The sequence below is a fragment of the Mobula hypostoma genome, chromosome 3, assembly GCF_963921235.1.
Source record: "Mobula hypostoma chromosome 3, sMobHyp1.1, whole genome shotgun sequence".
NCBI lineage: Eukaryota > Metazoa > Chordata > Chondrichthyes > Myliobatiformes > Myliobatidae > Mobula > Mobula hypostoma.
In genome coordinates, this window is record NC_086099.1 from 10,160,141 (window position 1) to 10,186,506 (window position 26,366).

Below are 26,366 nucleotides of genomic sequence, written 5' to 3' on the forward strand. Positions count from 1 at the left end.
CACTAAGCTTAACTCATATATCTTTGGAAGGTTGGAGGAAACTGGAGCACCCAGAGACGTTTGAGTCACCCAGGGTTCCCGTGTTGACACTGGAAGACCAGACAGTGGCGAGAATTGAGCCCCGATGTTAGTACTGTAAGGCATTACACTCACCACCCTTTTCTAAGCTGACCTATCAGTCTTCTGCCTTCTCCACTGCCAGGGTGAGGCCAATCACCAACGCGAAGAACATCTTATATTCCATCCAGGTACTTTATTCCCAGTGGTAAGGACATGGAATTATCCAACTTCCGGTTACCCACATCCCCTGTGTTCCTTCCTCTCGTGATCTAACCAGGTTTTCGCACGTGCATGCGCGCGCGCACACACAAAATTTTCTCCATGCCAGTCCCCTTTGCAGTTTCATTCCCCTTCCCCATCTGCTCCACCCACACACTATATCTGATAACTCTCCTATCCTTCTCTCCTGCTTGCCCATCTCTCGTTCTCTTCCTTACCTGCTTCCACTTATCTCAGCCAACTGCTGCCTTACTTCTCCCCATCAGCTCTATATACCTGTGCTCCCCTCTCTGAGATCTCAACCCGAGATTTTGACCCCTCTCAGCCTCCGCTGAGTTATTACTCACTGTGTCTGTGATGCACTTAGGAAGGAACATATTTGAGGATGGGAGAAAAGGGAGGTATTCAAACCTGAACAAGAAATTCTGCAGATGCTGGAAATGCTGAATAACACACACAAAATGCTAGAGGAGCTCAGCAGGTCAGGCAGCATCTGTGGAAATCAAGAAACAGATGAGAGACTCGATGAATCCCGATGACGGGTCTTGCCTGAAGTGTTGATTGTTTATACAGTCAGATATGGAATGTAGAACAGTATAGACCGCTCGGCTCATGACGTTGTGCTGGCCTTTTAAGTAATGCAGATCAATCTGATGCTTCTCTCCTGCATAGCCCTTTTCTCTGTCGTCCATGTGCTAATCATGTGCTAAATGGGTTGAATGTATCTGCCAGCACCTCCAGCCCAGTAGGGCGTTCCACACACCACTCTGTGTGGGAGTGGGAAGCAAACACTGACTGACATCCCCCTATCCTTTATTCTGATACCTTAAATATTAGCTATTTCTGCTCGGGGGGAAAAGTCTATCCACTCAATCTATGCCTCTTATCATCCTGTATACCTCTATCTAGCCAACTTTTGGACTTTGCTCTTTGGCATCGAACCAGGGCTCACAGATGATGACAGTTAAGGGACTGAACTCTAGGCTTCGAACTCTGGTCTTGCCGATGACGGGACGCCAAATCTCCTCACTAGTCTGCAGGCCTGACAGCCAACAACAACCTCACCGCTGGCCTTCAGACATGAAGCAGAGACTTAGACTGCCTATTCTTTTAATTCCCCCACATCCCTAACCTGACCCCCTTACACTACTTTCTGTCCCCAAAACCATCCCTATGGAGGCGGCATGGTAGTATAGTTGTTAGCACAACACTTCACAGTACCTGTAACCTGGGTTCAATTTCTGCTGACTAATAAGGAGATTGTATGTTATCCCAGTGACCATGTGGATTTCCTCCAGGTGCACTGGTTTCTTCCCACAGTCCAAAGACATACCGGTTAGTAGGTTAATTGGTCATTGTAAATTGTCCTGTGATTAGGCCAGGGTTAAGTTGAGAGTTACTGGGCAGAACAGCTCGAAGGTCCAGAAGAGCCTGTTCCACTCTGTATCTCAATAACTAAATAAAAACTACATAGTCTGTGTTGCCACTTTAGTAAAGACTGCAGGTCAGTGCCATCTTGGAAATAAAAAGTCCTTTGGTGTCTTTGGTGACCTGAGATGTCTGAAATATTAAATTCAGTGGTGAAAGTTATTACATTTGCTATTAATTTTTTAGTAATGTTTTTTTCCTATTGTTTATTCAGTAAATCCCCAGTGCCCGTAGGCAACAGTGGAGAAGATTGTTTTGAAGCTTCTAATTTTGCTCAGGCCGATGACGGTGGAAGTGACTACCTGACGACTAGCCATCAGGTCAGTGTGGGTGAATGGTCAATAGGTGAAAGTGAGTCTGGTTAAAATGCTCCAAATCAGTTGTCTCATCTGTTATATACGAATACAGTGAAGGTTGTAATAAAATGTGTTGTTTCTGGGGCGAAGAATACCTTTCAGATTTGTCTTCATTCCAATCTCTAGGTTTTCAGAAGTTGATAGGGTTGTTGAGAAGGCATATGGTGTGTTGGCCTTCGTTAGTCAGGGGATTGGATTCATGAGCCACAAGGTAATGTTACAGCTCTATAAAACCCTGTGTAGACCACACATGGAATATTATTTTCAGTTTTGGTCCCTTGGAGGAAGGATGTGGAAACTTTAGAGAGGGTGCAGAGAAATTCTATCAGATTGCTGCCTGGACTAGAGAGTAGGCCTTACAAAGATTGGTGGAGTGAGCTAGGGCTTTTCTCTTTAGTGCGAAGCAGGGTGAGAGGTGACGATAGAGCTGTGTAAAATGATGAGAGGCATAGATGAGTGTATAGCCAGACACAGAGTAGCGGGTGCGCGGAATTCCCTCCCATGGGTGGTGGTAGAGGCAGATACATTAAGGGCATCTAAGAAGTTCTTAGATAGACACATGGATGAAAGAAAAATGGAGAGTTCTTTGAGAGGGAAGAGTTAGATTGATTTTTGAGCAGATTGTCCACAGTCTTAAGAACTGTAATTTAATTGCTGATTGGAAATTGTCCCATGATTAGGTTAGGGTGAATGGGGGTTGTGGGGTTCCTGAGGTGGAGTGGCTCAGAGGCCAAAGGGCCTGTACAGTGCTGCGGTATTCTATGTTCTGTTAAAGCAATTGGTCATTTATTTTCCCATGATCTTGTTCAAACAAAGCGAGATCTGTGAAAATCCTGGATAGTGAAGCAATCCACACTAGCTGTGAGGCTATTCACACAGACAAATTCCCATTTCTTCAGCTCTTTGCAGTTACAGCCAGTCAGACAAATAGTTGCAGGTAACTTTCACTCAAGGACACTGGAAAGCAAGACAGCTTTCATATTGGACAGCACCCTGGCTGATCAGAGAAGGCAGCAGGGCTGCTGAAGAAGGGTTGTTGGAAGTTTTAAAGTGAGGCGATGCAAAGTTAAGTTTTTGAACTCCTCAGGGTGAAGGGAAAAGCATGAACATTTTTGAAGCTGGGATCTAGGACAGAGTCAGAGTCAAGTGGTCATCTCGAGGCTTTAGCTCTTCGAAGCTTCAGCGAAGGGAGGCTGCAGACAGAGAAAGCAAAAGCGAAACTCTAGATTGAAGTTTTTTTCCCTTCCCTTCTTTATATCTGCTTAGCTAGGACAGTAGAGATGCCGGCCAAGATAGTCAAATGCTCCTCTTGCGGGATGTGGGAAGGCAGGGAGACCTCCAGTGTCCCTGATGACTACAACTGCGAGAAATGCATCCAGCTACAGCTTCTAACAATCTGCGTTAAGGAGTTGGAGCTGGAACCAGATGAACTCCGGATCATTCGGGAGGCTGAAGGGGTGATAGATAAGACATATAGAGAAGTAGTTACACCCAAGATGCAGGACTCAAGAAACTGTGACAGTCATGAAGGAGAAAGGGATTAAGGAGCCAATGCAGAGTTACCCTGTGGCCATCCCCTTCAACAACAGGTATATCACTTTGGATACTGTTAGAGGGGTTGACCTATCAGAGGAAAGTCACAGTGTTTGGGTCTCTGGCACTGAGTCTGAATCTGTGACTCAGAACAGAAGGGAGGAGAAGAGGCACGTGGTGGTGACAGGGGATTCGTTAGGTGAACGGACTGGAGGTTCTGTGGGCAAGAATGAGATTCCCAAATGGTATGTTGCCTCCTGGGTGCCAGGGTACGGGATATTTCGGATCACGTCCTCAGCGTTCTTAAGTGCGAGGGTGAACAGCCAGAAGTCATGGCCCACATAGGTACCAATGACATGGGTAGGACGAGTATCAAGGTTCTAAGTTAAATGCTAAGTTAAAGGGAGTTAAGTGCTAAGTTAAAGGGTAGGACCTCTAGGGTTCTGATCTCGGGATTGCTACCCGTGTCATGTGCTAGTGAGGCCAGAACGAGGAAGATTATACAGTTTAATGTGTGGCTAAGGAGTTGGTGTGGGAGGGAGGGCATAGGATTTTAGGATTATTGGGCTCTCTTCCTTCTGTAGAGGTCCTACTTTTCCTAGGATGGTTTGCACCTGAACTGGAGTGGGAATAATATCTTAGCGGGAAGACTTGTTAATGTTGCATGGTTAGGTTTAAACTAGAGTTGTAGGGGAATGGGAACCAGAGGAGTTAGTGGAGAGGTCGTGGAGGCAGATGTTGGTAAGATCTCGAAGTTAGGAATTGAAAGGTTAAGCATGGTGCGTCCAGTGTCCTGAGCTGCATATATTTCAATACAAGAAGTATCGTAGGAGAGGCAGATGGTAGACCTGAAGATGAGGTACTTGGTTTACAAACAGAGAGAATGTGTCGTGAAGAGAGGCTGCTGATAGGGGCAAAATTGCAGTCAACAGGATGTTACAACATAAAAGGCAAACAAAATTGAAAAGGGCTAATACTGGACTCAAGGTGTTATTTAAATGTGTACAATATTCGGAATAAGGTAGATGTACTTGTAGCACTGTTGTAGGTTGGCAGGCATGGTGAAGTTGAAGTAGGCATCAGGAATCATGGCTGAAAGAAGATTACAGCTGGGAGCTGAATGTCCAACAATACACATTGTGGCGAAAGGACAATGCAGAAAGGCCGAGAGGTCGGTGTTGCTCTGTTGATAAAAAATGAAATCAAGTCATTAGAAAGAGATGGCATAGGGTCAGAATGTGTTGATTCTTTGTGGATAGAGCTAAGGAATTGCATAGGTAAAAAGACCCTGATGAGAGTTGTACACAGACCCCAAACTGTAGTCTACAAATTAAAACAGGAGGTAGAGAATGCATGCCAAAAGAGCAATGTTACAATAGTCACAGGGATTTCAATACGCAGGTAGATTGGGAAAATCAGGTTAGTACTGAATTCCAGGAAGAAGACTTTCCAGAGTACATATGAGATGGCTTTTTAGAGCAGCTTGTGGTTGAGCCTTCTGGGAAATCAGCTATTCCGGATTGGGAATTGATTTGAGACCATATAACCATATAACAATTACATAGTCATAGTCATAGTCATACTTTATTGATCCCGGAGGAAATTGGTTTTCATTGCAGTACTACAATAATAAATGGTAATAAAACCATAAATAGTTAAATAGTAATATGTAAATTATGCCAGGAAATAAGTCCAGGACCAGCCTATTTGTGTCTGACCCTCCAAGGGAGGAGTTGTAAAGTTTGATGGCCACAGGCAGGAATGACTTCCCATGATGCTCTGTGTTTATCTGATTGAAACGTATAAAATCCTAAAGGGATTGGACAGGCTAGATGCAGGAAGATTGTTCCCGATGTTGGGGAAGTCCAGAACGAGGGGTCACAGTTTGAGGATAAAGGGGAAGCCTTTTAGGACCGAGATTAGGAAAACTTCTTCACACAGAGAGTGGTAAATCTGTGGAATTCTCTGCCACAGGAAACAGTTGAGGCCAGTTCATTGGCTATATTTAAGAGGGAGTTAGATATGGCCCTTGTGGCTAAAGGGATCAGGGGGTATGGAGGGAAGGCTGGTACAGGGTTCTGAGTTTTGAAGGCTGGTACAGGGGTCTGAGTTGCATGATCAGCCATGATCATACTGAATGGCGGTGCAGGCTCGAAGGGCCGAATGACCTACTCCTGCACCTACTTTCTATGTTTCTATGTGTTGCATCTCGGTGGAATGAGTCTCTGGCTGAATGTACTCCTGTGCCCAACCAGTACATTATGTAGTGGATGGGAGACATTGTCCAAGATGGCATGCAACTTGGACACCATCCTCTTTTCAGACACCACCGTCAGAGAGTCCAGTTCCATCCCCACAACATCACTGGCCTTACGAATGAGTTTGCTGATTCTGTTGGTGTCTGCTACCCTCAGCCTGCTGCCCCAGCACACAACAGCAAACATGATAGCACTGGCCACCACAGACTCATAGAACATCCTCAGCATCGTCCGGCAGATGTTAAAGGACCTCAGTCTCCTCAAGAAATAGAGATGGCTCTGACCCTTCTTGTAGACAGACTCAGTGTTCTTTGATCACTCCAGTTTATTGTCAATTTGTATCCGCAGGTATTCGTAATCCTCCACCATATCCACACGGAAATTTACAGCACGGAAACAGGCCATCTCGGCCCTTCTAGTCCGTGTTGAACTCTTACTCTCACCTAGTCCCACCGTCCTGCACTCAGCCCATAACCCGCCATTCCTTTCCTGTCCAAATATCTATCCAATTTAACTTAAATGACAACATCGAACCTGCCTCAACCACTTCTGCTGGAAGCTCGTTCCACACAGCTACCACTCTCTGAGTAAAGAAGTTCCCCCTCATGTCACCCCTAAACTTTTGTCCTCTAACTCTCAACCCATGTCCTCTTGTTTGAATCTTCCCCACTCTCAATGGAAAAAGCCTATCCACGTCAACTCTATCAATCCCCCTCATAATTTTAAATACCTCTATCAAGTCCTCCCTCAACCTTCTACACTCCAAAGAATAAAGACCTAACTTGTTCAACCTTTCTCTGTAACTTAGGAGATGAAACCCAGGCAACATTTTAGTAAACCTCCTCTGTACTCTCTCAATTTTATTGACATCTTTCCTATAAGTTAAAGAATCCTTAGGGGCAAGTGATCATAGTGTGATCGAATTCACCCTGAAATTTCAAAAGGGCAAGGGAACCTCTGATGTATCAGTATTACAGTGGAGTAAAGGGAATTACAGAGGCATGAGAGAGGAGTTGGTCAGAATTGATTGGAAAAGAACACTGGCAGGGATGATAGCAGAGCAGCAACAGCTAGAATTTTGGAAGACACAGGATATGTACATCCCAAGGTGGAAGAAATATTCTAAAGGAAAGACGACAGAACCATGGCTAACTAGAGAAGTCAAGCCAACATAAAAGCCAAAGAGAGGGCGTATATAGTAGAATAAAAATTAGTGGGAAGGTAGAGGATTTCGGAAGCTTTTAAAAACCAACAGAAGCCAAGTACAAAGTCATTAAGAAGGTAAAGATGGAATACAAAAGTAAGCTAACCAATAATATTAAAGAGGATACCAAAAGTTTCTTCAGATACATAAAGTGTAAGAGAGAGGCGAGAGTGGATATCGGAATGCTGGAAAACAATGCTGGACAGGTAGGGGAAAAGGGAATGGCTGATGAACTGAATAATTATTTTGCATCGGTCTTCACTGTAGAAGACACCAGCAGTATGATGGAAGTTGCAGATGTCGGGGGCATGAAATGTACAAAGTTACCGTGACTAGAAAGAAAATTCTTTTGGATACTGAAAGGTGTGAAGGTAGTTAAATTTCGTGGACCAGATGTACACCCCAGGGTTCTGAAAGAGATGACTGAAGAGATTGTGGAGGCATTAGTAATGATCTTTCAAGATTCACTAGATGCTGGAATGGTTCCGGAAGACTGGAAAATTGCAAATGTATTCCATACTTCAAGAAGGGAGAGCAGTTTTGAGCCTGTTTTCTTAGAAAGGATGTGCCGAAACTGGAGAGGGTTCACGAAAAAGATTCCAGCATTGAATGGCTTGTCATTTGAAGAGCGTTTGATGACTCTGGGCCTGTATTCACGAGAATTCAGAAGAATGAGAGTGACCTCCTTGAAACCTATCAAATGGTGAAAGTCCTGGATAGAGTGGACGTGGAGAGGAAGTTTCCTATGGTGGGAGAGTCTAGGACCAGGGGAATAGAGAGGCGTCCATTTAGAGCAGAGATGAGGAGTTTCTTTCATCAGAGAGTGGTGAATCTGTAGAATTCTTTGACACAGGCAGCTGTGGAGGCCAAGTCATTATGTATATTTAAGGCAGATGTTGATACATTTTTGATTGGTTGGGGCATTAAGCGATACGGGGAAAAGGCAGGAGATTGGGGCTGAGGAAAATTTGAATTGGCCATGATGAAATGGAGCAGACTTGATAGGCCAAATGGCCTAATTCTACTCCTCTATCTTATGGTATTATGATCTTATTTTCTTCAAATATAAATAGCATTTTGGCCCAATTAAACAGATTAAAACATTGCCAATGCTATGTAGTATAAATCTGTGGATTAGTTCCTAATAGTTATCGCCAGAAAAATTTATGCAGTGTACACTGGTTTATTCTTTTGATTGACTGTAAATGAACAAAATCATCACAGACACCTTGGTGTAGGTAATGGACTGCTTCATACAATGCTATTGGCAACTGTATCCCTCAAATCTTCATTTTCATTGTAATGTTCAAATAATTGTTGTTACCTTCAAATTCTTCATGGGTCTTGTTGAAGTAGTGATATTCCATTTTCACTGCTGGCCATTTCTGGCATCTTCAAGCCAGGAAGATTGAAACTGCAGTGAGCAAAACAGTCCTGAATTGTCTTACTGCTTGTTTCTCGCCAATTATCAGTGTCAAACCTCACTGTTTTTTGAACACAAGAGCACGTGGCTGACACTAAGCACAGTGTAGTGTCTAATGGCCACATAAGTGTATGCGACCAACGTTAGTTAGAAACTGGTCAGGAACAGTCTCCTGCCTCAATTAAGTGGCATAATGTCCCAGATAAACAAAGGGAATCCTAAGCAACACATTGCAGGCCAAGCAGCATCTATAGGAAGAGGTATAGTCGATGTTTCGGGCCGAGACCTTACATTAGTCCTGATGAAGGGTCTCGGCCTGAAACATCGACTGTACCTCTTCCTATAGATGCTGCCTGGCCTGCTGCGTTCCCCAGCAACTTTTATGTGTGTTGCTTGAAATTCCAGCATCTGCAGATTTCCTTATGTTTGCGTTTTTAAAAGGGAATCCTAGCTATTTTCTCAATCAGTTTTTGATCTTTAAGAGTTGTTCCAAATAAGTATCCGCCCCAGTTAACTGCAATCCACTGTATTACTAATTTATTCTTTGAAATATCATTCAGATAGTTTAGCTTCTTCATAGAGTCACAGAGTGCAGAAACAGGCCCTTCAGCCCATCTAGACTATGCCAATCTGATAATCTATCTCGTCCCATTGACCTACATCTGAACCATAGCCTTCTGTACCTGCCCCATCCATGTATCTATCCAAACTCCTCTTAAATCTTGCACTTGGACCCTCATCCACCACCTCTGCTGACTTCATTTGTGAAACTTAATCAAAGTGACATCTTGTTCTTCTTGACTTTCAGAGGAATCATCCTGGCTCGCTGGAGGTTTCTGGAAGAAAGCACCATGGGCCAGTTGAAGCGCTCAAGCACATGTTGTTCAGTTTGCAAACAGTGCAGCAGAGTCTGGAGAGTGAACACGCAGAAGAGCGTGAGGAGGTCAGACCAGTAAACTGAAAACCTTTTTAGCAACCATGTTGTAATGGTTACAAATAAGTTACTTAAACTGTCAAATTATTATTAATTTACTGAGAATCAAAATACTTTTTCCTTATTTTTGCTTTTTTTGCACTACTTAATTAATACTTCATAATGTATATATCTCTTACCATAAATGATAGTTTCTTATTATTATGTAGTGCGGTGTACCGATGCTGCAAAATAAAAATTTCACGACAGTCAGTGATAATATATTCAGAATCAGAATCGGGTTTAATATCACTGGCATAGTGTATGTTGTGAAATTTGTTCTTTTGCTGCAGCAGTACAGTGCAATACAAAAAACTATAAATTACAGCATGATATATATATGAATTAATATATATAATATATATATTAATTTCATACAGTGTATATATAAATGTATATAAAAAGACTATGTATTTTAAACAGTATGTTTATATCATTGTTACACTGTGCTTTTTTTTTTAACAATGTGCTGTGTCATATGATGTCGGTGATCATGGTCTTTCCATGACCGCGATTGTTCTTGGCAAATTTTTCCACAGAAGTGGTTTGCCATAGCTCTTTCTGGACAGTGCTTTTACAAGACAAGTGATCCAGCCATTATCTATAATCTTTGGAGACTGTCTGCCTGGAGTCAGTGGTTGCATAACCAGGACTTGTGAGCACCAGCTGCTCATACGACAGTCCACCACCTGCTTCCATGGTTTCATGTGACCCTGACTGGGGTCTAAGCAGATGCTCCACCTTGCCCAAGGGTGTCCTGCAGGCTCGCGGAGGGACGGAGTGCCTTACATCTCCTCTGGTAGAGATTTATCTCCACTCTGCCACCCATTTCCTTATCCATAGAAATAAGAGGCTCCACCATTTTATTTTTGCTTTCCTCTCCCTTCACTCAGTTGCCTCTGCTCCTGTTACTGACTGTTTTCAATTTTCTTTGTTCTATTGATGCTTAATAAAATGATTATTAATGCTTAAAAGAACGATCATAAAGCAACAAGTTTTTTGCCTTGTTCCTGACTTCCGAAAGAGCCTCAAATTAAAAACATCAAAATCCAACACAACCAAAATAACCCTGTAGAAAAGTCTTCAAGATAACTTAAAGGGAAACAAAATTTCAAAAGACCATAATTGGAATGTTTTCTTTTAAATTTGTATTGTTGCTGCAGAGTTCAATGCCTGAATTTATTGTAGACAGCAGTTCCAAGGGGGAAAAAAACACCGAGGCACAGAGACACTCAGTGCTGGAGGAAGTCAGCATGTCAGAAAGCCTATCTTACTGAGTCCCTCCAACACATCATGTGTGTTGCTCAAGATTTCCAACATCTGCGGAATCCATTTGCAAGGAAACAACACATTAAATCAGATTGCAAAAAGCATGACACACAACTTTAAACTGTTCAGCATTTAGTAAAATTTATCCTGCAGCATTTTGGTAAAAAAAAATCACTAAGGAATAGGGAGGCCCGGTAGCGTAGTGGTTAGTGTGATGCTATTGCAGCGTCATCCCCTGGGTTCAATTCCCGCCACTCTCTGTAAGGAGTTTGTGCGTTTTCCCTGTAAGTTTCCTCTGGGCGCCCCAGTTTCCTCCCACATTCCAAAGATGTGTGGGGTTAGTCGGTTAATTAGTCATATGGGTGTAATTGACCAGCTCGGAAAACTATAAGCACTCTGCTCTTCCCCCAGTTCTAGTGGAGGACACACGACCCGAGACATTGACTGCTTTCTCTTTCCACGGTTGCTGCCTTGACTGTCTGATTTCTTCCAGCATTTCTGTTCTACTGCCTTTTTGAGATGGGTGTCTGAGCTTTATAATGACAGAGTGTCCTCCTAAGGGCAAACTGGTGTCTTGAGTTGTCTTTTTAATGTATTGAGGCCCTCCCTTGGTCAGGGTTGTATCCCAGCTATCTGTGATACACAAGCTGGGGCAGTACACTACAAGGAGCAAGTTGTTTCTCATGTAGCAGGGTCTCCCTCTCCATGCAGCTGATGAATCCAAAGGAACTGCAGAGACCGATACAGTTCGGCACCAGTGGTGTCGCAAGCATTGCCAGTCAGCATCTAGCTCGATGTAGGACTGACTCCAGCTCTGGAATCTTTCTGGAGGTTTTACTCCCAAAACCTTCCCTGCAAGGCACCTTTATATAACATAAAAATTATATATATTGTTGAGTATCATCAACTAGTGGTGACCCTATGAATAGTGTAGATGTCCATACGGTTTCGTGGCAAGATAGATTGCCAGGCCTTTCTTCTGCTGCCCAATTTGGGATCCGGCCGGATGTGAACTCAGGACCATTGAACTCGAAACCCGGTGCTGATGCCACTACACCACCGATGGGCCTGGGTGGTGTATGAGGCCTGGCAGCTTGAGGGCTCGGCACTGATTCCTTGCTGTTCCTAGTAGTGCGTTCCTTTAGATCGAGAGCTCAGATGTTGTTCCCAGGATTTGTTGGAGCCACTCTCCCAGTTCAGGCGTCACAGCCCCAAGTGCTTCTCTCACCACCGGGATTACTCTGGCTTTAAACTCCCACATCGTTTCTTTCTGTTCTTTCAAGCCCTGGTGTTTCTCCAGCTTCTCATATTCTCTCTTTCTGATGTTACTGTCATTACCACATCTATTACTTTTGCTTTCTTCTGTTCCTTGTCCAGTATTACTATGTCTGGTTGGTTGCCCAGTACCTGCTGATCAGTCAGTATTTGGAAGTCCCACAGGATCTCACCTCTGTCATTCTCCACTGCCTTCTCGGGCATTTCCCATTTGGACTTGGGAGTGCCCAATCCATACTCAGCACAGATGTTCCTGTGCACAGCTCCTGCAGCTTGGTTCTGCCGTTCAGTGTATGCTGTCCCTCCCTGTATCCTGCACCCTGCTGAATGGTTTCAGTGGATTCCTTGCACAGTCTGCATCTTGGGTCTTGTCTGGTGTGGTAGACCCCTACTTCCATTGCTCTTGTGCTCAGCGCCTGGTCTTGAGCAGCCCCTCAGCCCTGCCATTTCCAGCCTTTGGTGGGACTTCACAATGTCAGCTACCTCTGATATCTGGCGATGGTACATCCTGTGCAGTGGTTTGTCCTGCCATGGCCTTCTGGCTCTGCTTCACCGACTGCCATATCCCCTGCTTGCTGTCTGAGGTATTCTCCTGGCAGGTTGTCCTTAGGGGCCATCTTCCTGACACACTCATGGATGTTTCGCATTTCTTCCAGGACTGTGGCTTTGACTCTTCCAAGTCCCCATCCTCCTTCATTCCAGCGGGTGTACAGCTACTCGGCATTGGACTTTGGATGGAATCCTCCATGTATTGTTAGCAGTTCCCAGGTCTTGGTGTCAGCAGCTTCCAGTTCGTTCCTTGGCCTGCACACTATTGTGACTGGTAGGGTGGATGTGTTGATGGCTCTGATCTTGTCCTTCCCATTTAGCTGGCTTTTTAGGACAAGTCTCACTCTTGGATGTTGCATCCTTCCTTTTGTCCTCATCATGGCTTCCATGTGTGTGCAGGATCCCCAGGTGTTTGTAGCTGCCCTGTACATCTGGTATGTGGCCTTCGGGTAACTCAACTCCTTCAATCTTGATGAGTTTTCCCCTTTTCATTTCTATCCGGCAGCACTTTTCCAGTCCAAATGACATCCCAATGTCTCCCAATATCTCTGCTGTACACCCTTCTCAGGTGGATTAGTGAGTCAATGTCTCTTTCATCGCTGGCATACAGCTTGATGTCATCCATGTACAGGAGGTGGCTGATGGTGACTCCACTCTTGAACCTGTACCCATATCCACTATTGGAGATGATCTGGCTGAGGGGGTTCAGCACAGTGATCGGGATAGTGCTTCACCCTGGTATATTTCACATCCGATGGCCACTTGTGCTGTTACCTTCGAGTTAGCTTCCAGCACTGCATTCCAATGGCCCATTGAGTTCTTGTGTCTTGTTGACCTTGTACAGAGACAGGCATTTCAAGATCCATGTGTGGGGCATTGAATCATATGCTTTCTGATAGTCGATCCAGGCTGTGCTTAGGTTGGTTTGCCTGATCTTGGAGTCTTGTATGACTGCGTTGTCTGCCAGTAGTTGGTGTTTGGAGCGCCTGGTTCCATGACAAATCCACCTCTGAGCAGGACTCTGGAATTTACACACATGTTCCTTCAGCCTGGTGGCTATGATGCCTGATAGGAGCTGCCATGATGTTGAGCGGCAGGTTATAGGCCGGTAGTCTGATGGTGTTGCTCCTTTGTGAGGACCCTTCACTGTGAGTACTGTCCTTCCTTAAGTTAGCCAGTCAGGGTGGGAGCCTGCTTCAGGCAGCTAGTTCATTTCAGCTGCCAGCCATGTATGTAATGTTAGTTTCTTCAGCCTATAGGCGTGGATCATGTCAGGCCCTGGTGATGTCCAGTTCTTCATACTTGCTACCCATTGCTGGACATCTACTGCTGTGATGGTGACTGGTTCTTCCTCCGGGAGATTGCAGAAGTTTGCTTGTAGGTCTTTCAGGAATTGGGCACTGGTGTTATATGACGCTTCTTTCTCCCATATACTCTTCCGGTACTCCTCAGTTGTGTGGGCACGTGGCCAAGTGGTTAAGGCATTAGACTAGCGACCTGAAGGTCGTGAGTTCGAGCCCCAGCCGAGGCAACGTGTGTTGTGTCCTTGAGCAAGGCACTTAATCACACATTGCTCTGTGACCAAGCTGTATGGGTCCTAATGCCCTTCCCTTGGACAACATTGGTGTCGTGGAGAGGGGAGACTTGCAGCATGGGCAACTGCCAGTCTTCCATACAGCCTCATCCAGGCCTGTGCCCTGGAGAGTGAAGACTTTCCAGGCGCAGATCCATGGTCTCGCAAGTCTAACGGATGCCTTTATTATTATTTTTACTCCTCAGTTAGTGTTTTGGTTGGTCGAAGTACTGGCATGTTGTTCTCCTGGAACTGTGTGAATACTTCCTGCTTCTTTGGAGAAGAGTGCATTTATTCACTTGGCCTCTGCGTCCTTAGTGCAGCTCTTTAGTCTGGTAGCCAGAGCTGTTAACTGTTGCTTCGCAGTTTCCAGGGCTCTGTACTTCCTTTTGTAGCCAAGATGAGTCTTTGGTCTTCCCACCTTTCTGCAGCTAAGTTAGTCTGCTGACCTCCGCCCTTGTGGTTTTCATCTTGGCTTCCAATTATAGTCTCCAGGAGGAGTTATAACAGCACTCTCCACTGTATTTCGTTTTGTAGTCCAGCATTTCTAGAACTGCTGCCGCCGATGCATACGTCAGGTTATTGGCCTCAGTTATGTTGGAGGCGGCAATTGTGAGTTGTGCTTCATTGGCTGCTTCAAGCATTCTTTCTGATGGAATTTCTTCACTAAGTCTGGGAGCCCAGTTCATTGATTGACAGTCACCAGTTTAGCTATGATCTTCTCTCTGATTGTAGCAGCCAGCGTCGATGTGCCCCGAGGTGATGTTTGAGCGTGCACATCCCGAGTACAAGGTGATACTGTTACCTTCGTGGCATCTGTGAGTTGAGGGTGGGGTTTGAACTCATATTTCCTGATTGGCTTGGTTCTGCGGTGATGTTGCTGTCGTGCATCGTGATTGTATGTCTTTTAAAGTAGCATTCCACGTTGTTCAGTCTCGTCCATTTATGGTTTGTTTTGGTAGCCAATTACTCACCAGATGGTCCCGGTTCCCCAACCATTGGCGTGGACCTCGTTAATCTGGACGACGTCCAAGCCGGCGTGACTCCTTTTTGTTCCTGTCACTCTCACCCGGAGGTTTTTGTGGACAGCTGTAGCATAAGCTTGAGGGGTCCAGCCCAAGACCCTACCAGCTACCACTGGAACCTGAACCCTGGAGCCCAGAGGGTCCCCGCTGTTGGCCTCCGAAGTTCCCTGTAAGCTGTCTCAACTGCTCCGGCTGCTGGTTCTCCCCCTCCAACAGGGGGAAAAATATATATTTTAATATATATATTTTTTAATTTGCACAATATTGGGACACATGGTAGCGTAGCAGTTAACGTGACACGCTTTCAGTGTCAGAGTTCAGAATTCATTCCCAGCGTCTTCAGGAAGGGGTTTCTACGTCCTCCTCGTGGAATGCATGTGTTTTCCCCAGGTTCTCTGGTTTCTCCCACAGTCCAAGGATGTTCCAGTTAGGAGGTTAATTGGCCGTTATCAATTGTTCCGCAATTAGGGTAGGGTTAAATCAGGGGTTGCAGGGCGGCGTGGCTCGAAGGACCCAATGGACCTATTCCAAATGGGTATATCCAATAAAAACAAATAATGCTTTTTTTGCACATTGGTTGCCAGTTTTTGTTTATAGTTTCATAAATCCTGTTGTACTGTCAATAGACAATAGGTGCAGGAGTAGGCCATTTGGCCCTTCGAGCCAGCACCGCCATTCACAGTGATCATGGCTGATCATCCACAATCAGTACCCTGTTCCTGCCTTCTCCCCATATCCCTTGACTCCGCTATCATTAAGAGCTCTATTTAACTCTTTCTTGAAAGCATCCAGAGAATTGGCCTCCACTGCCTTCTGAGGCAGAGCATTCCACATATCCACCACTCTCTGGGTGAAAAAGTTTTTTCTCAACTCAACTGTCATGGTGGATCGACCCGACGCAAGAGCGCAAATACCACGAACTCAATAAAACAAGCAATACTTTATCAAACTTTACTCTTTATTCATAGCATGCTATGGGGGAAGTTACAGATTGATCTCCCAAAGAGCTAGTCTGGACACTACCCTCCCCAATATCACAATTCTTCACAATTTATAACAGTGATCATCGCGTAGGCAGGAAATCTTACAATTACGTGAGTTAAGACAGTTTTAGGATAGTTTGGATCACATGTTAATAGTTTCGATCATATGCTAATATACTATTAGATGTAAAATCATCATTGGTTAGTTATAATTACTTTCTGCCAAAGCTAGCCTGGATGCACCATTATTTCCTTATATTGACACCTTCCCCTTTCCCTCGAACGTTCTGTCCCCTACGCTATCCTTCCCATATTTAGTTATAGCTTGAGATGTTCTAGCATTTTCAGAGAACAACGTCTAGTACATCACCTGTTGATGGGTAGGGTTTCTTTCTGACTTGCCCAGTGACAGTATTGATCATTAGCTAATCATTGTTCTTGGTCGATACCCATAGTTACCTACCCCTCTACTCTATCAGTACGGCTTTATTTTCCTGTAAATGCCTGCAAGAAAATGAATCTCAGGGTAGAGCCATAAGAAAGTACAGCATAGAAACATGCCCTTTGGCCCATCTAGTCCATGGCAAAGTATTTAAACAGCCTACTCCCATCAACCTGCACAGGGACCATAGCCCTCCATACCCCTACCATCCAGGCACCTATCCAAACTTCTCTTAAATGTTGAAATTGAGCTCTAATCCACCACTTGCACTGGCAGCTCATTCCACACTCTTGTGACTCTCTGAGTGAAGAAGTTTACCCTCGTGTTCCCCTTAAACTTCTCACTTTTCACCCTTTATCCATGACCTCTGGTTATAGTCCCACCCAACCTCAGTGGAAAAAACCTGCTTGCATTTACCCTATCTATATCCTTCATATAGGGTAGTATATGGTGACATAATAAATTTGCTTTGATTTTGACTCATTATTGTTTGGATATAGGTTTCCTTCCAGAGATGCTGCCTGACATGTCGAGTTCTGCCAATGTGCTACAAACTAGTGCTGAGATTTTTTAAAATATATTAAGTATAATTATTGTTTTGATGCACTTTTTAGATTAGCAGTCAGTCCTCTTTTATTGTCATTTAGAAATGCATACAATGTTCCTCCGGAGTGATATCACAGAAAACAGGACAAACCAAAGACTAACACTGACAGAACCACATAATTATAACATATAGTTACAGCAGTGCAAAGCAATACCATAATTGTTAAAATAGTGCTTTTTCTTTTAAACAGATACCTGAAAACATTACATCTCAGACTCAAGACCTGGATTTTGAAGAGGCTCCTGGCAGCAAGTCATTGCAAAGGTAACGTAGTGAGCAGTTAGCGCAACGCTTTATAGCGCTTGCGATCCTGATTCAATTCCAGCTCTTGTCTGTAAGGAGCTTGTAGATTCTCCCCGTGACTGTTTTCTCTGGGTGCTCAGGTTTCCTCCTACATTCCAATGACATACAGATTAGTAAGGGTTAGTAAGTTGTGAGCAGGCTGTGTTGATGCTGGAAGCATGGCGATACCTGTGGGCTGCCCTCAGCACATCCTTGTACTGTATGCCATTGGTGCCAATAATGCATTTCACTGTACGTTTCATTGTTCCAATGTAGTTATGATAAATAAAGCTAATATTTATTTATCTTTAAGTATTAAGTGTGCCTTGACCTATAGACAAACTGTTGGACTGTAGGAGATTGTTACATCCAGTTGTCCAAACCAGTGAGTAGCAACCTACATACAGGTTGTTCATTCATAACATTGTTGAAGTTGAAAGAAAGTTTATTATCAAACTGCATACAGTTTATATCACCGTCTACCACCCTGAGATTCATTTTCTTCCAGGCTTTCACAATACAACAAAGAAATACAATAGAATTTAATGAAAAACTGCACAGAAGACTGACAAACAACCAATGTGCAAAAGAAGACAAATTGTGCAAATATATACCTCGTGGTCTAACTCTCCAATATGCTCTGGTCCCATATATTCAGAATCAGGTTTATTGCCACGGATTTACAGCATGATATTTGTTGTTTTTGACAGCAGTCCAATGCAGGCATCACAAATTACTATAAATTGCAAAAAAATAAATAGTGGAAAGGAGGAATAGTGAGGTAGTGTTCATAGATCTGATGGTGGAGGGGAAGAAGATATTCCTAACTCATTGAGTGTGTGTCTTCCGTTTCCTATACTTGCTGTCTGGTGGTATTAATGAGAAGAATTCATATGGATGCCTTCTCATTACTGCTGCCAGTGGATGTGGAGAGGATGTTTCCTACGGTGGAGGAGTCTAAGGTCAGAGGACACTGCCTCAGAATGGAGGGACGTCTATTTAGAACGGAGATGAGAAGGAATTTCTTTTGCCAGAGAGTGGTGAATCTGTGGAATTTGTTGTCACAGGTGGCTGTGGAGGCTGAGTCATTAGAACATAAGAAATAGGAGCAGGAGTTGGCCATCTGGCCCATCATGCCTGCCCCGCCATTCAATAAGATCATGGCTGATCTGTCTGTAAACTCAGCTCCATCTACCTGCCTCTTCCCCATAACCCTTAATTCCCCTACTATGTAAAAATCTATCTAACTGTATCTTAAATGTGAAGAAGCTTTGACTGCTTCCCTGGGCAGAGAATTCCACAGATTCACCACTCTGGGACAAACAGTTTCTCCTCATCTCCGTCCTAAATCTTCTCCCCTGAATCTTGAGGCAATGTCCCCTAGTTCTAGTCTCACCTACCAATGGAAACAACTTTCCTACTTCTATCTTATCTATCCCTTTCAAAATTTTGCATGTTTCTATAAGATCCCCTCTCATTCTACTGAATTCCAGAGAGTATAGTCCCAGGCGACTCAATCTCTCCTCATAGGTTAACCCCTTCATCTCTGGAATCAACCTGGTGAACCTCCTCTGCATTGCCTCCAAAGCCAGTATATCCTTCCTCAAGTATGGAGACCAGAACTGCACACAGTACTCCAGGTGCGGCCTCACCAATACCCTGTATAGTTGCAGCATGACCTCCCTGCTCTTGAATTCAATCCCTCTAGTAATGAAGGCCAACATTCCGTTTGCCTTCTTAATAACCTGTTGTACCTGCAAACCAACTTTTTGCAATTCATGCACAAGCACTCCTAAGTCCCTCTGCACAACAGCATGCTGCAATCTTTCACCACTTAAATAATAATCTGCTCTTCTATTATTCCTTCCAAAGTGGATGATCTCACATTTACCAACGTTGTATTCCATCTGCCAGACCTTAGCCTAATCAGTTATCCCTCTGCGGACTCTCCACATCCTCTGTACAATTTGTTTTTCCACTCAGTTTAGTGTCATCAGCAAATTTTGCGATGCTGCACTCAGTCCTCTCTTCCAAATCATCAATATAAATGGTAAACAGCTGCGGGCCCAGCATAGACCCCTGTGGCACCCCACTCACTGCCAACGGGAGAAACACCCATTTATACCAACTCTGTGCCTTCTAGTGGTTAACCAATCCACTATCCATTCCAATACACTTCCTCCAACTCCATGCATCCGTATCTTATTTATAAGCCTCTTGTGCGGCACCTTATCGAACGCCTTCTGGAAATCCAAGTATACAACATCCCCCTGTTCCCCTCTATCCACTGCACTCATTACGTCCTCAAAGAACTCCAGTAAGTTTTTCAAACAGGACCTGCCCCTTCTGAATCCATGCTGCATCTGTCTAATGGAACCACTCCTTTCTAAATGTTTTGCTAATTCTTCCTTAATGACAGCTTCAGGCATTTTCCCGACTACAGATGTTAAGCTAACTGGCCTATAGTTGCCTGTCTTTTGCCTACATCCTTTTTTAAAAAGTGGTGTGACATTTGCTGTCTTCCAATCCGCTGGGACCTGCCCAGAGTCTAGAGGTTTTGGTAAATGATTACCAACGAGTCTACGATAACCTCCGCCAATTCCTTCAGCACCCTGGGGTGCATCCCATCAGGACCATGGGACTTATCTACCTTCAGGCCCTCCAGTTTGCTCATCACTATCTCTTTAGTGACAGTGATTTTATTGAGGTCCTCACCTCCCCTTTCGTCCATAACATTATTCTTTGGCATATTAGACATGTCCTCCACCGTGAAGACCCGACACAAAATAGTCGTTCAATGCCTCAGCTATTTCCTATCACCCAATATCAATTTCCCCTTCTCGTCCTCCAAGGGACCTACGTTGACTTTAGCCACCCTCTTCTGCTTTATATATTTATAAAAACTTTTGCTACCTGTTTTTACATTTTGTGATAATTTACTTTCATACTCTATCTTCCCTTTCCTTATTTCTTGTTTAATTGTTCTTTGTTGCTTTTTAAAGTTTTCCCAATCCTCCAGTCTCCCACTACTCCTTGCGACTTTGTACACACAAGGTTTTAATTTAATACTATCTTTTATTTCCTTAGTCACCCAAGGCTGGCTCTCCCCACACTTACTGTCCTTACTTTTGACCGGAATATACTTTTGTTGAGCACTGTGAGAAATCTCTTTGAAAATATTCCACTGTTCCTCATCTGTCCTACCAAATAGCCTGTGCTCCCAATCCACATTAGCCAACTCCTCCCTCATCCTGTTGTAGTCTCCCTTGTTCAAGCATAATACACTAGTTTTAGATCTAATTATTTCATCCTTCATCTGAATGCAAAATTCAATCATACTGTGATCAGTCTTTCCAAGAGGATCCCTGACTACAAGATCGTTAATCTTACCTGTCTCATTGCACGGGTCTAGATCTGAGATAGTATTTTCCCTTGTAGGTTCACTAACATGCTGCTCAAGAAAGCCACCATGGATGCATTCTATGAAGTCCTCCTCAAGACTTCCTTCACCAACCTGATTCACCCAATCTATGTGGAAGTTAAAATCCCCCATGACAACTGCCATTCCGTTCTTACAAGCCTGAAATATTTCTTGGTTAATCGCCTCTGCCACTGCAATATTTTTATTAGGTGGTCTATAGACAACACCCACCAGTGATTTTTTTTTTGCCCCTGTACTATTCTTAATCTCTACCCAGATCGACTCAGCATTCTGCTCCGTAGATCTTACATCGTTTCTCACAATCGCCCTGATCTCATCCCTAATCAAGAGCACCACCCCACCTCCTCTGCCTTCCTGCCTATCTTTCTGTATTACCTGATACCCTTGGATATTTAATTCCCAGTCATCTCCACCTTGCAACCAGGTTTCTGTAATGGTCACTAAATCATATGCCTTGGTACTGATCTATGCCACAAGTTCACTAACCGTGTTTCTAATACTACGGGCATTTAGATAAAGTGCCCTTATACTCAATGTCCTTTTGGATTCTAGTGACCTATGCGATTTTTGCTTTTTACTTTTATGCACTCTCAGTTTTTTCTTCACTAACTCTAGCTTTGGTCTCTGCATCACTTTCCTCTTCTTTTCTGTGTGGGTTCCCATCCGCCTCTCATTAGTTTAAAACCTCCCCAACATTGTGTATATTTAGGCAGATGTTGATAGATTCTTGATTAGTCAGGGCATGAATGGATACGGGGAGAGGTCAGGAGACTGGGGCTGAGAGGGAAATGGATCAGCCATGATGAAATGGCAGAACAGACTCGATGGACCAAATGGCCTAATTCTGCTCTGATAGCTTATGGTCTTATATCCCTGATGGCAAGGGTCCTTAATTATGGATGCTGCCGCCTGGAGGCATCACCTATTGAAGATGCCCTCGAAGGTGGGGAGGCTCGTGCCCATGATGGAGCAAGCAGTGTTTACAACTTTCTGTAGCTCTTTCCAATGCTGCGAAGTGGTCCCTCCATATCAGACAGTAATGCAACCAATCAGAACGCTCTCCACTGTACATCTGTAGAAATTTGCTAGTGTCTTTGGTGACATACCAAATCTTTTCACATTCCTAATGGAATTCAGCTGCTGGTGTGCCGCCTTGGTAATTGTATCAACATGTTTGGCCCAGTATCAATATTCAGGAATGTTGAGAGCTAGAAACTTGAAGCTGTTCATCCTTTCCTCTATTGACCCCTCAATGAGGATTGGTGTGTGCGTTCTCCCAACTTCCTTTTCCTGAAGTCCACAATCAATTCCTTGGTCTTACGTTGAATGCAAGGTTGTAGTTACGACACCACTTAACCTGCTGATCTCTCGCACTCCTTGTCACCATTTGAAAATCTGCCAATAATAGTTGTGTCATCAGTGAATTTATAGATGGTGTTTGAGCTGTGCTTAGCCACACAGCCATGGGTGTAGAGAGGGTGACAGGAGAGTGGGCAAAGCACACATCTTTGAGATGCACCTGTTGCAGTTGTACAAGGTGTTGGTGAGGCTGCACCTGGAGTATTGTGTACAGTTTTGGTTATCCTGTTATTAGAGTGTCATCCTTAAGCGGGAAGACTTACGAGGATGTTGCCAGGAGTTCAGGGGCTGCATTATTGAGAAAGGTCCAACAGGTTGAGACTTTATTCATTGGAGTGCAGGACACTGAAGGGTAACTTCTTAGTTAAATACTTACATTTAATATCAGAGAAATGTATGCAATATACATCCTGAAATTCTGTTTCTTCGCAGACATCCATGAAAGGGAAGAGTGCCCCAAAGAATGAGTGACAGTCAAAATGTTAACACCGCAAAGCCCCCACTATTGCCCTCTCCCATGCACAAGCAGCAGCAAAGCTCTGACCACCCCCTGCCCCCACCCAGAAGTGTTTGAAATATTGAGAGGGATAATGAATGACAGGGTGGGGGTACATCTCTACCGAAGGAGGTGTAAGTCTCTCCTTCTCTCCGCTAGCCTGCAGGTCACCCTTGGGCAAGGTGTAGCACCTGCCTCGCCAATTGAAGTACTTGTCTAAATCTTTCTTAAATTTAGTGATAGTATCTGATTCCACCATCTTCTCTGGCAGTAATTTCCAGATATCAGCCACTCATTGAGCTGCTTTAAATGAAAATCCCTGAAGTCCACATTAAAACTCTTTTGTTCTCACCTTGAAATTGCACCCGGTGGCTGCTTTATGAGGTAAACCTGTACATTTGCTCGGTCATGCAAATATCTGATCATGTGGCAACAGCTGCTGGGCACCATGGTAACGTAGCGGTTAGCATGACACCTTTACAGCTTGGGGCGATCTGATGTTCCAAGATCAATTCCAGCACTGTTCCTGTAAGGAATCTCTGTCCAGTTTCCTCCCATGGTCCAAAGGCATACTGGATAGGTTAATTGGTCATTGTAAATCTTTCCATGATTAGGATAGGGTTAATCAGGGTTTGTGCGGTTGCTGGGTGGTGTGGCTCCAAGAGCCAGAAGGGTTCTACTCCATGCTGTGTTGCTAAACAAATAAGTAACTCAATGTATCAAAGCATGCAGGCATGGTCAAGAGGTTCAGTTTTTGTTCAGATCAATCAGAATAGGGAAAAAAAATGTGAACTAAGTGACTTTCACTGTGGAATGATTATTGGTACCAGACAGAGTGGTTTGAGTATCTCAGAAACTGCTGATCTCCTGGGATTTTCATGCACAACAGTCTCTAGAGTTTACAGAGTTCAAGAATCAAAAAAAAACCATCCTGTGAGTAGTGGTTCTGTGGGCGAAAGCACCTATTAATGAAAGGAGTCAGAGAAGAATAGTCAGACTGGTTCAATGTGACAGGAAGGAGACAAGCCCTAATAACTATGTGTTATAGCAGTGTTGTGCAGAAGAGCATCTCTGTATGCACAACACGTTGAACTTTGAAGTGGATGGACTCCAGCAGCAGAAGACATGAGCCATACGCTCCATGTCCACTTTATTAGGTACAGGACGTAGCTAATGAAGTGGCCACTGAGTGTATGTCTTTGGAATATCTATTAAATATAGCTTATTCCCTTGAGTTCAGTTAATTGCTGTAAATTATCAGAGATCAGGCTACCTCATCTGTTGAGTAATTACTATAAAGCCATTTTATACTGAGAGTATTATCTTTTATTGGAGACTTTGTACAAGAATTTGTAGAGCACATTCTTTAATTCCAGCTTAATAAATTAAAGTGCTCTCAGGGCAGCAAGTACTTCTGGAACAATATGTCAGAGTACAGGTTATTTAAAGTTCAGTGACTTGGGTTAATTGGAAGACTGGAGGTAAAGGTCATGCCAAAGAATTTTACAGTCGGTTTGAGAGTGATATTCTGAAGTGCAAGACTAGTGCTGGCGGGTAGGAAGAAAAGAGGTCCTTGAGTATAAGAAATGCAAGAGAAATGCTTAATGAAAGAGATCAGGAAGGCTAAAAGAAGGCATGAGGTTGCCCAAGCGGAAAGGTGAAGGAGAGTCCTAAGGGATTCTACAGATATGTTAAGAGTGAAAAGATTGCAAGGGACAAAATTGGTCCTGTGGAAGTTCAGAGTGGTAATCCATGCAAGGGACCAAAAGAGATGGAGGAGATCTTAAATTGACTGTTTGCATCTGTGTTTACCTGGGAGGTGGATACAGAGTCTATAGAAGTGAGGCAAAACAGCAGCTGGGTCATGGACCCTATACAGCTTACAGAGGAGGAGGTGTTTGCTATCATGAGGCAAATTAGGGTGGATGAATCCCAAGGAGCTGACAAGGTATTTCCTCGGACTGTGCGGGAGACGTGCAGAAATTGCAGGGCTATAGCAGAGATTTTTAAATCATCCTCAGTGACAGGAGAGGTGCCAGAGGATTGGAGGATAGCTAATGTTGTTCCGCTGTAGGAAATCATAGGCTGGTGAGCCTAACATCAGTTGCGTGAAAGTTACCAGCCTATAATTCCATGGCTTTTTCTTAGAGCTTTACTTAAACAACAGAACAAGCAATGTTAGCTATCCTCCTATCCTCTGGCACCTCACCTGTGGCTAAGGATATTTTAATTACCTCTGCTAGACCCTAGCTGGTCTAGATCCAGCTAGGTCTGTAACAATTTAAATACAAATCTTTTGTTTTAAGAGCAATTGTGTGTGGATGGAGGATATAATGACAGCTGAAATGTTTTCTCTCATCAGGGCACTCAACCACCTGAATCATCTGAAGGAGTTGGTTGATAATATCGGTGCCAAGAAGAAAAAAGAAATGCAGAGTGATCAATGTAATTGAGAAGCAACCTGGGGCAGATATTTTATTGTATAATATCTATAGTGTGGAGTTTAACCAAATAAATATAATGCTTAATGGATCAAACTGTGCTAATGTGTTGTGATGTGAGAGTCCCCTATCAGAATCAGGTTTAATATCACTGGCAGATGTCGTGAAATTCTTGTTTTGTGGCAGCAATACATTGCATTACATAAAAAATTGATGAATTACAAATAAAAAATATTAAGTAGGTAGTGAGGATGTTGCTTACTGAATACCCATGCTGTAACTGTGAATTTCAGCTGTAGTGGTTCTAAATGGGAATATGTGATGATTTCCATTGAGGCCGCACACCATATCAGCACCATCTATGGAAAAGAAATATAGCTAGGAGAGACCACCTTAACCATACTTCCATTTCACACCAAATTCTATTCTTTTAAAGTAATAAACCCTGCTTGGATGAATTTTTTATCTTAAGGACACAGACTGCTTGAGGAATTCAACAGGTCAGGCAACAGCTCGAGACAGGAATAAACAGTGGACGTTTCGGCCGAAGCCCTTCGTCAGGATGTGGCCACAGCACGACCTCTTACTCAACGTCAGCAAATCCACAGAGCTGATTATTAACTGCAGAAGGAAGAAGCCATGAGCCAGTCCTCATTAAGGAAATGGAGGTGGACAAGGTCAATTCTTGGGTTCAGAGTAATTTATCATCAAAGTATATGAATAACACCATACACATCCATTGCGAATGTACTCAATAAATCCAAGAATCATAATGGAATCAATGAAAGACTGTTTGTCCTGTTGGATGCAATGTGTAATTACAAAAGAATGAAATGACTATAAATACTGTAAATAAGCAATAAATACTGAGAATGTGAGGGGAAGAGTTCTTGAAAGTGAGTCCATATGGGGGTGGGAACAGTTCAGTGATGGGGCGAGTGAAGATATCCCCACTGGTTCAAGAGCTTGATGGTTGAGAGGTGATATCTGTTCCTGAACCTGGTGATGTGAGTCCCAAGGCTCCTGAAGGCAGCAGTGAGAAGAGAACATGACCTGGGTGATGGGGGGTGTCTGATGATGGATGCTACTTTTCCTATGACAGTCCTGTTGAGCTAAGACCCTACATCAGTACTGTAAAGGAAGGGGACAGGAGCCTGAATATCTGTCCC

At 43.8% G+C, this 26,366-nt stretch overlaps 1 protein-coding gene across 4 annotated transcripts in view; it reads left to right on the plus strand.

Annotated features, from left to right (window-relative positions):
* The window catches only part of c3h18orf54 (chromosome 3 C18orf54 homolog), a 63,626-nt gene that overhangs the window by 30,742 nt on the left and 6,518 nt on the right, over positions 1-26,366 (plus strand). For 3 of the 4 annotated variants that reach the window (XM_063042630.1, XM_063042629.1, XM_063042631.1), the window contains exons 5-8: positions 1,922-2,027; positions 9,290-9,424; positions 17,368-17,441; positions 25,119-25,293. In XM_063042630.1, the coding sequence (XP_062898700.1) occupies positions 1,922-2,027; positions 9,290-9,424; positions 17,368-17,441; positions 25,119-25,209 (406 nt within the window). In that variant the 3' untranslated portion in view covers positions 25,210-25,293. Of the gene's footprint in view, positions 1-1,921; positions 2,028-9,289; positions 9,425-17,367; positions 17,442-25,118; positions 25,294-26,366 lie in introns of those variants that run through there. The other variant, XM_063042633.1, reaches the window with a different exon arrangement.